This window comes from Carcharodon carcharias, chromosome 14, assembly GCF_017639515.1.
Source record: "Carcharodon carcharias isolate sCarCar2 chromosome 14, sCarCar2.pri, whole genome shotgun sequence".
Lineage (NCBI taxonomy): Eukaryota > Metazoa > Chordata > Chondrichthyes > Lamniformes > Lamnidae > Carcharodon > Carcharodon carcharias.
In genome coordinates, this window is record NC_054480.1 from 137,700,238 (window position 1) to 137,711,073 (window position 10,836).

The following is a 10,836-nucleotide window of genomic DNA, read 5'->3' on the forward strand; positions in this document are numbered from 1 at the left end:
TAATATACTATACCTCCTCCAGACTGAAGCCCGTTTTCTAAGGAACATAGATTCTGTGTTCGATATAACACCACACGTGGACTCTGTCTACCAACAGAGGCCTAAAAGAACAAAATGAAAAACAATTAGCATTGTCCAAAACAGAAACTAGCCACAGTCTTTAGGAAGATATTACAAAAGCTGGACCAATCAAGGGCGCAAGCTGCTGACCTTGAAGTAAGCTTCCCATTAAGATATTGCAATCTGTGGCGTGGTTTCCCTTTTCCCAGCAACAGTTTAAACCTGGCACCAAGTGGAGGGAATGGCTTTGCCCAGTGATGTCAGCAAGCAGGTAAGCAGCGTTGAAATGTTCTCACAGACAGCAAAGCAGGAAGTTAAAAGCGTTCTATATCCTTCACTCCTAATTTCAATTTCCGTCGAGCAAAATAAATCATGATTAGTTTAAAAAAGATGCTAAAACAAGGTTAAACAAACTTTACTTTTTTTATATTAATGTCGAACTTATTCCGGAGAAATCTGACACTCCACAAATAAAATTTGCTTCTGGGCCAGTGAGGGTGTTTAGCAGTATGTCGTTAAAAAACCAGTTACATCTTATTCAACAAGGTGTAATTGTTTCAAGGGTTTTTACAATGAAATTAAAAGTGTTAGAGTGGAAGTTCTGTCAATTCATAAGGTTTCCCTTTGATTGCAGTCTGGTGGGTGCCTCAACAGCCTCTGGAGAAGTGCAAAATCATGAACAATGACTTATGGATTTCCATGGTATTGTGCAGACTTCTAAAGCTGCTGTCAGTTTCAGTGGAGTAATGTCAGCGAGCACTGACAGTTTCACTATTATTACCACCACAAAATCAGGCCAATATCCATTTTATACCTCAAAAAATGCTCTTTTTGCTGCTAAATACCACAGATATTGAAGGACATTCATATCAGCATTGCAGAAGGGAGCTCCAAATTTAAAAGTAATCTTTAAGATTGCCAAAGTCTTGTACGCGCAATGAAATTTAATCAGCCGAGCAGCTTAATGGTGTAGGAGGAGGTAAGAAGGAAATGTGCCTCAACATGGAGAGAACCTTCTTTAACTTGAAAACTTGATTTAGCCAAGATACTCCTAAACCTTAAACAACATCCCATCCTTGGATTATATTTGAATTGACCACTAAAGATTATTAAATTGGTCTGGTCTGCATGCAATTTCTGAAAGTTATTCCATTTTTACCTATCGATTAGTTTCTCTTCCTGCCCAATTTTTTCTATTCTTGGTCCCCTCTTACTTCTCATCAACAAGCTGTGTCTTGGCGACGTCATCTGAAAACACAACGTCAGATTCTACATGTTTGCTGATGACACCCAGTCAGCCTCACCACCACCTTTCTCGACACCTCCACTGTCTTTAATTTGTCAGACTGCTTTCCAGGCATCCAGTACTGGATGAGCTGAAATTTCCTCTCATTAAATATCAGGAAGACAGAAGCTATTGTCTTCGGTTCCTGCACAAATTCCGTTCCCTAGCCATCAACACTGTCCATCTCCTTGGCAACCATCTGAGGATGAACCAGACCATTCACAATCTTGGTGTCGGATTTGACCCTGAGAGGCGCTTCCAAATACATAGCCACACCACCAAGAGCGCTTACTTCCATCTCCATAACATCGCCCAACTCTGCTTAGCTCATCTGCTGCTGAAACCCTCATCCGTGCCTTTGTTACCTTTAGACTTGATTGCTCCAACACTTTCCTAGTTAGCCTCCTACCTACCACCCAGGATAAACTTGAGCTCATCCAAATCTCTGCTGCCCATAACTCGCACCAAATCCCATTCGCTAATCATCCCTGTGTTGGCAGGCCTACATGGACGTTGGCAGGTTGGGAACCCGATTTTAAAATTCTCATCCTTGTTTTGAGATTCCTCCTTGGTCTTGTCCTTCCCCAGCTCTACAGCTGTCAGAGATCTCTGAGATCCTCCAAATCTGGCCACTTGTACATCTCCAATTTTAATCATTCCACATGGTTAGCCGCGCAGGCCTTCAACGCTGAAATTCTATTCCTAAATATCTTTGCCTCGCTATCTCCTTTAAGACACTACTTAAAACCTACCTCTTTAACCAAGCCTTTGATCATCTGCCTTATACCTCGTGGCTCAATGTCAAATTTTGTTTGATAGTAAAACATACCGTGATACTTCACGGGTGTGCTATGTTAAAGGTGCTATGTAAATGCAAGTTGTCATTGTTATCCAGATACTAGCGCATTTCCACACAGTAAGTAGACAAAATGTTTCAGTTTTAAAATTTGAAATCATGGAGATGGAAACAGCATTTGGTTACTTGGGTACACACATCAGCTTGCGGCAAGAGGACTATGAGCTGCTCCTTAAGGCAAGCTCCACACATCTATGGGTTGAAATATTTTGCCACTTAATGCCACTCATAACCAATAACTTATGTATAATACATATGTGGTTTTATTTGTGGCAGTTCATGCACAAAGGAAATTGCAAGCCAACATTAATATCAGATTAATTTCAATCAGAGAACCGGCTATTTAAAATAGCCCATCATTTTTAAAATCAAATAACATAAATTGGTAAAGAAATGCTCAACAAGCCACACCAGTGGTACTTTTATTACATATCCCTTCAACATCCCTATACTACAGCACAGACATAACTGTATTACACATTCCAAAAGTAACAGTAAATAACAAGTTTTAAAATATGTCAAAGAAATCAACTATCATAGTAACTACTGAGAAGTTATGAGTTTGGAGTTTTTTTTTTCCAACTTTGTAAAGGCTTAAAGTTAAGCTTTGCACTCCCTAGATGTCCAGGGGTCCGTCACGTGGAATAACAGGGCTAATAAGTCAGTACTTTTGCAGTTTGACAAATTAAAGTGAAGCTAAACATACATTTTACAACTGTAGCCACTTCCATGCCTGTTAAAAGCACATCTGAACATATATTTGGCAATATATTTATTGCATACCTGCTTTCAAAAGTGATGAATTTACCTATATTACTCATTATTAACGTGATGCATTTAAGCAAGATTGAAACAATTTATATGCAATTATTGTAAAAAATGAAGTTCAAATGCTGGAATGTGCAGCATGCTGTGAATTTGGAGCTTTCTTTGTACAGCAATCGGCAGGGAATGAAATACTGCCACATAAATAGCAAATTAGAGGGAAGGAAACTGTAAAGGGAAGTACTTACCCCATAGCTGTCCAGCAGCGTTAGGTTCAAGCACTGTTCTACCTTTGCAGAGTAATTGTTCCAGATGGGTCTCAAATAACCAGCATTTTGCGGCTGAAAAGAAATCCACCGACATCAAGCAAAGGGATCCTATGGTGCACATCATCTGCGGTTTTCGGTTCCATGGTCTGTCATTAGACAACACCACTCTCATTCTGAAAATTGGTTCCTGTCGAGATTTGTTCTGAACACAGTAGAACTGGTCAAGGACCTCTCAAGTTTAAAATGGCTAGCAAACGTTGAGCGGAGGGACGCCTTTTGTCTTAAGGTCAGTTAGGTATCCGACACATGGCAAGCTATCATCATGTTCATGAGTTTCTGAAGCGAGCCAATAAGTGTTTTGTCTGCCCAATGTAGAAATCTATTAGGGAAATAACCCACTTGCCAGAGTAAAAAGAGCTTAAGCACATGCTGCTACAGGTTGGGTTTAAAGGATCCCACATCCCTCTTTCAATAGTAACTAAAAGAGAATAGGATATATATTTCAAAAGGAAAAATTTGCAGGGCTAAGGAGAAAGAGCTAGCACATTGACAATGGGCCAAATGGCCCCCTTCTGTGCTGCAAGATTCCATGATTCTATGGCAGTTTGACACTAACTTTACAAATAATGCATAATGCACAATGCTGGTATACGAGCTAACATTCCTCAATGACAGAGGAATCTAACCATATTATCAGACCTTACTTTATTCGTATTTTTAAAAAGAAACTATAAAATGATTGAAACATGTCTTTAATCAAAATGCTATTCCGATCCCTGCTCCATTGATGAGGATAGTTTCAATAAGAACATTTCAGCAATTACCAAATCATTTTTTAAAATAAATTCATTGGAAGCGGCATTGTGTTCATCTGTCCAAACATGCTGGTGTATAAAGTTGGCCGGATATGATAAAGTAGTCCTAACAAACCAAATTCAGCATTACAGACATGGTTCCAAATTAACTGTAAGAATTACCTTAAAATAATCCTATTTTTAAGATGCAGAATAAAAGGAACTAATGTTTTATCATATAATGTTTTCGAAGTGCATGCACAACTAAATTAGCTTTGAAATGTGACAAATCAGACTGCATTTGTGCATGTTACGAATCAAACTAATTCTACAATTATCACTAAACAGTAGAGAAAATAAGAGTTCCGCTCTAAATCATACTACTTGGCAATATACTGCCATTCCTTTATTGTTCCTGAGTCAGAACCCTGGAATCCCCTACCTAATGCTATTAATGAAGCACAAGGAAGGCAGTGGTTCAAGAAGGCTCACCACAAATTGTCAGGTTAACTGGCATTGAGCAATAAATAGTAACATGCCAGGGTCATTCACATTCAATCAACATTTTTCCTCAAATAAATTCCTTTGCCCATTTCACTCAACAGCATCTTCCTCTCCAGGTTCTGCTTTTAGATTGCATTACTGTATTTGGGCATGGTAAGGACACCCTAAATCACCTTTACTGAGAACACAAGGGCTGCTGGCTCAAATTTTAGTTTAGATCATTTGCCAGAAAGAAGAAAAGCATTAGGACACCAGTCAAGGTTGACTGAGGAATTTGAAATTCCTATTACCGTATGCCTATCATTCATTGTACCTTAATAAAACCTGCTACAACAGTTTAATATATGGTAAACAAGTATCCTTATACATCAGAGGAAGTAAAACAAAAAGAATTCTTTATGAGAGAAATTTTAGTAGAGATATAGCAAATGAAATACTGGATTATGAAAAATACATCAAACATACCATGACAAGGACAGAAACTGATGCAAGAAACAATTTTCTTGTACCAAATCTGTTGTCACTGATCCTACATTTTGTCACGACTCACTAGGGCTAGTGCGCTGTAATATCAAGCCCCACTGTTCCCCGAGCCATGATAAATGTGAAAAAAGTTTGACCAAACCACCAGATTGCCCCAATTCTACCTAACTACTTAATTTAGGTTAACAGAATACAAGCACCAAGTTTGTAAACTTAATAAGTAAATAAATGTTTATTGAACAAACTGTTGTTAACCAGTGGCACGCACACACGAGACACAAAAGAGACACAAAAACATGGATTTAAGGGTAGGATAAAAAGTTCAATAGCACCAATTCCGGAAAACAAGATTCAATGGATTGATTTTGATTGATGTCTTCCAAATTCCTTCAGTTCTTGTTGATGACACGAGGTCGTCTTCCAGCACTTTCAGTATTTAGTTCACTGGTTGAGCACTTGCCTTTCAATGCCTCTAACAGTGATTTTCCCCTTTGCCTCTTGACAGAGGTTTTCAGAGTGAGAGCAGGTTATAGAGATATGAGGAGAAAAAGCCAGAAGTTTTATTTTTACAAAGCATTGTCAGGAACAGGTGGTGAATTCTATCTCATGACACAATTGCCTTCATAGAGAAAGCAAAATCAATGGTTGATTAACACAGACACCCTAGTCGGGTATTGAAGCGGTGTGCAGAACTAATGATAAATATCATATTAATTTAATCGCATGCACTGTTAATGTCGAAAGACATGTTAAAGTAACACATAATTTGTTACTTCAACATGTCCTTAAACATTGAGCTTGTACAAGTAACAGTACACACAATTAAATACAAATACTAGAAAATGCGCTTCATTCACTCTATTCTACCTCAGTGCAAGCAGAACTCACAGAAGACTACCATCTGAAGAGCACCATATCCTGAGCACCAAATGTCACCGCCACAGATACACATACAATGGCAGCAGACTTAGTAATGTTGAGGAGAAAGCTTAAAAGTAAGGCAAAGTGAGGAAGATAGAGCAGCAGTGGTAGTTTGAGAGGTCCTTTGCTACCCAGTTTGATGCGTACTTCAGAGTTCTGTTACAGTAATGATCAGATATACTGAAAATAAAAAATTGCAGACTTGATCAATCACCTGCATTTGATCCTTAAATTGAGTATTACAATCAATTCAACCAAAAATAACAAAGCCATCAGCAGAATTTATTATAAGTAACAATTCCTGTTGGCCAGTTTGTTGTTTTCGTTCACTTTTCTCTTTCAAGAGTATTCCTTTATAAAATGCAAACAATCAAGGAAAACAGGATAATAACAAGAAAGCCAAAAAAAGAGAACGAGAAAACAAAAGGTGGGAAGTGGTGGGTGAAGATGGAAGAAAGCTGTGCTTTCACTAACATAGGCTTAATGCGAGTGATTTTCCACATTTCAGCACTACACAGTTAACAATGCCATCGTCCCATCTGCCACACACAATGGATCAAGGTGGCACAACTTAACTTGATGGCACGGTAGTATTGCCAGGTAGAAAGAAAACTGTAGAAAGTTATACAAGGCTAGTCCTAGCCTCACTATTCTCATTCCACCAAAGCAGAAAAAGTTCTTCTTGATGTGAAAATACTTTGCGATCAGTATGGGTAGTGTTCAACAGAAAACTTCCCAGGGTTCCATATTCAGTTCGGCATCACTGATGTTAATGGTTTAACATACTGCTTATTGAGTGCAGGTTACTTTCTTTAGATTTGTGGTTAAGTCCACAATTCTTCATTACTGCTGCAATTGTGTGTATGAAACGTCAGTGTTACTGGGCACAATTTTCAGCAAACATCAGTCCATGAATAACCCTGGCCAAACCGTGCAGTCTGTTCAAATTGAAGAGTTTTCCAGATGTACCAAACTTGATGAGTGTGTCACTGTATTCCAATCTTTTGTGACAGTAATCATTGCTGTCAAGACTGAAGAGGCTCAGCACAAGAACACAAGCAGGTTTGATCTTTTAAAGATGTTAAATAGTTTGAAAAGGGCACCATCTATACATAATCTCTCAATCACACCCGACCTGTAGTTGATGAACAAAGTCCACACAACCTTTTCCAGACATCCAAACTTGGACTACAGTTTCTGCAATCAAGACCTGCAGACTTCATCAAACATCGAAGCAGAATTCCAGACTATTATCTGCATTTTTCTTTTATTTGGTGCATGATAACGATCATGTTGATTATGCTTCCTTTCATTCTGAATCCATTCTATATTTCTCAAAGGCACCCGTAAACACTGGCAGCTCCTGTTCCCCTTTGAACGTCAGCGTAAGTTGGATTATCCACTGGCCACATACTGTATTTGCACACTAGGAGGGAGAGAAGGAGGATGCCAAATATATGGCTGTCCAATATCTGGTGTGAAAGTAGCCAAAAGGTTTCTCTCAAGAAATTCTTAATTTTCTTGTACTTCAGCAAGGATGCACACACAAACACACTCTTCATTGCTGAGAATTTGTTTTGGGTTTTCTATGAGAAACTGCAGCCATTATTCAAGGATCACTCACCTTGAAGGGACGTGCAATTTGTATTTTTTAAAGGAATATTCAATTGTCGACAGCATGCTTTAAAAAAAAAAGTATATTAACAGAGGGTTATGCCACAACATTGTGCTCGGTGTTCCTTTTACCCATTAACACAAACGGTTGGCTTGTCGGCAACATTCCACTGTGATCCGGGAAGAAACATTTTTTAAAAAAAAAATAAGTAAATACAAGATTATAGCTTAGTAGCCCTTTGGGAAATCGTATAATTGGGATTGTCACTATTTTGCGAACTAAGATTAATCGAGAATACCCTCAATCCTTACTTTGCATTGCAGGGTTATTTCACCTTTACTCGCTCGGCCCCCGTGTGCTCCTGCATTGCTCGCCGTCCTGTCGCTTCTTTCAGCTTCTACCGAGCTTCCCGGTTCCAACGCTCTTGGTCTATTCAAAACGGAGTTTTTCAAACTCAACAACAATCCCACATTCTACGTGAATTTCGGCTGTTTGACGCACTCCTCCATTCAGTTACAACCAAAGCATTTCCATCTTGCTCGCCTTACGTCATTTGGTCGATCGTCGGGACACAGTTTGCCACACACGATTGTGATGAAACAATGTCCTGCATTGCACTGTTGTACAATACTCCAGGCAAGTTAGCATTACTGTGAATTACAGCGTCCGGAGCACCACTGCCGTGCAATTTAGCGGCAGAAATGAAGCACCAGAAAAAAAAAACACGTCCAATCACAAATCGACAACTCTGCTCAATTTTCAAAAATATAAAACTGTTTCGAAGTTCTTAGGAAAAAAGATACCCCATGTATTTATTTATAGGAGGCCACTAACGCTTCAACTTCTGCCAACTGGCTGAATTGCGCTGGGAGGCTGTCAGTTCAAAGATGAGCGAATCGGGAGCCTGGGCAGGTCCATTTCAGAACTAAAACAATTCCCTTGTTTGTAAGCGGGGTTTTTTCGAAGGGGGAAAAAAAAGTGAAATCTCACCATGGCGATCAACTATGCTTGCAATGTAAACAAGAGCGTATACTGGATCACATTCTGCATATACCTAACCGGGAGGGAGGGAGGGAGGGCGAGAGAGAAAGAAAGGTACATCATGTCATCTATTCCCAATATCTGATCAGAAACTAGGTGAAGGATCCACCGCCACCACCCCCCCCCAAAAAAAACCAAAGTCTCAACTCATGAGGATGTGCATTTCAAATGAAGGTACACTATTAATATATATATATATGCAAAAAAATCTGCTACACATATCTGATTAGAAACTAGGTGAAGGATCCACCACCACCCACTCCCAAAAAAAACAAAGTCTCAACTCATGAGGATGTGCATTTCAAATTAAGGTACACTATTTATATATATATATATATATGCAAAAATATCTGCTACACATGTCTGATCAGAAACAAGGTGAAGGATCCACCACCAACCCCCCCCCCCCAAAAAAAACAAATTCTCAACTCATGAGGATGTGCATTTCAAATGAAGGTACACTATTTTTATATGTATGTATATATATATATATATATGTGCAAAAAAATCTGCTACACATATCTGATCAGAAACAAGGTGAAGGATCCACCACCACCCCCCCAAAAAAAACAAGAAATTCTCAACTCATAAGGATGTGCATTTCAAATGAAGGTCCACTGTGTTAATTTATTTATATATATATATATATATATATATATGCAAAAAAAATTGCTACATAACACGCCATAAATGAAGCGCAGGTATGCAGTGCGAATAACGGAGCACAAATATGCACCAGGTTGAATGGAAACCCTGAAGGCTCATTCCTGTAGTTGCTTTCTGAGCTCCTCTGGGGCAATGTGGCAGTAAGTTTACAAACAGTGAGTAGGCTAAACGCGCAGGCGCAGTGCGCTCCGGGAACTGTCAGGTTGTCACTGAGCCGGGGCCGGGACAGGCGCTCAAACCAACCACCACCACCACCAACCACCACCAGCCCCCCCTCCCCCTCCCCACCCCCACACCCCCCACCACCCCGCCCCCAAACAAAATAAAAATCACTCGCCGTTAATGCCTGCACCCGCCGACTCCAAATTCACCAAAACCAGCGGCTCAAGCGCCGCTCCCTCGATCTATCCCTCAACCGCCGGCCGCTCGGGAGCCAGCAAAAACGCGGCGCAGTCATTAAATCACATCGGGGTAAAACCAGCTCTTGCGCCGCCTCACCTCCGCCATATTGTTTCTGTCTCTGCCTGGGAAATCCGAGCGCCTGGTCCCGGATGTTAGCCGGGGTGGGTGCTGGACAGCGCCGCTGCTGGCGGTCAGCGGGAGTGCAAGGACGTTGACTGCTGGTGTCACTGGGGCGCTATAGTTGCCTTTATTGCGTTTAGAGGGACCCTACCTACCAGGTCACTCCTTCCTCCTTGCAGTGTAAGAGATACCTTGTCTTTCCTCTTTCTCTCTCCTTTTTTCTTTTCTCGTATTTTTTCTCTTTCTTTCTCTCATTCCTCTCTCCTTATTTTTGTCTTTTTTTCTTTCTCTTTCTCTCTCTCTCTCCTCCAGGTCAACAGAACCCCAACAGGACTCAGTTTCTTACACTACAGCTGTAACTATACTTTAGCAGTACTTTATTTGGCCATAAAGTCCTCTAGTAGAAACACCCTGAGGTTGTGAAAAGCACTATAAAAATGCAAGTCTTTCTTTCGCATCAACAGTCTTGTTGGTGTCTGTATGGGTCAATTGGTAACACTCTTAACTTGAGACAGAAGGTTACGTGTTCAAGTTCCATTCCAGAGACTTGAGCGTACAAAACTAGGTTCCCACTCTTGTGCAGCTGAGGGAGTGCTACATTGTCAGACTCAGTGCCTGATCAAGAGATCTAGCACCAAGAAGGGGGAGTGGCCTCCGAGAGCCAACCCCTACCTTTGCTGCAGAGCCTCTTTATCCCATCTCCACCACCCCCATGAACCCCACACGCACTATCCGTAACCCACCCTCAATTCCCTTAGGCCTGGGGTCCCTTGGAGATTGGCTAGGTGCATTACCTGTAGCACCCCTCCCACTGGCGCTATCTACAATGCACAGCTTCCAGCCTCTGATTGGCTGGTAGCTTTCGTGGGCGGAATTTCTGCCCGAGTTCCTTGATCCTAAAGAAGGCTTGCCTGATGGGCACTTAATTCAGCAGGCCTTCCTCAAAGAAGGCGATGTGAGGCTCTTGTGAGCTGTCTGGCCGCTGTTGAGACCTCTGTTGCTTGCATGAAACACCACTGTTTAGTTCAGGTAACAAAAAGCTTCATCAAATAGGT

General features: G+C 40.7%; 1 protein-coding gene across 2 annotated transcripts in view; it reads right to left on the reverse strand.

Annotated features, from left to right (window-relative positions):
• LOC121287178 (mesoderm induction early response protein 2-like) overlaps positions 1-9,812 on the reverse strand; it is a 56,264-nt gene extending 46,452 nt beyond the window's left edge. Inside the window, exons 1-2 of one of the 2 annotated variants that reach the window (XM_041204803.1) lie at positions 9,758-9,812; positions 14-101 (exon numbers count right to left, since the gene is read on the reverse strand). In XM_041204803.1, coding sequence (XP_041060737.1) covers positions 14-101; positions 9,758-9,766 — 97 coding nt within the window. In that variant the 5' untranslated portion in view covers positions 9,767-9,812. Of the gene's footprint in view, positions 1-13; positions 102-9,596 lie in introns of both variants that reach the window. The other variant, XM_041204804.1, reaches the window with a different exon arrangement.
• Positions 9,813-10,836: the final 1,024 nt, after the last annotated feature.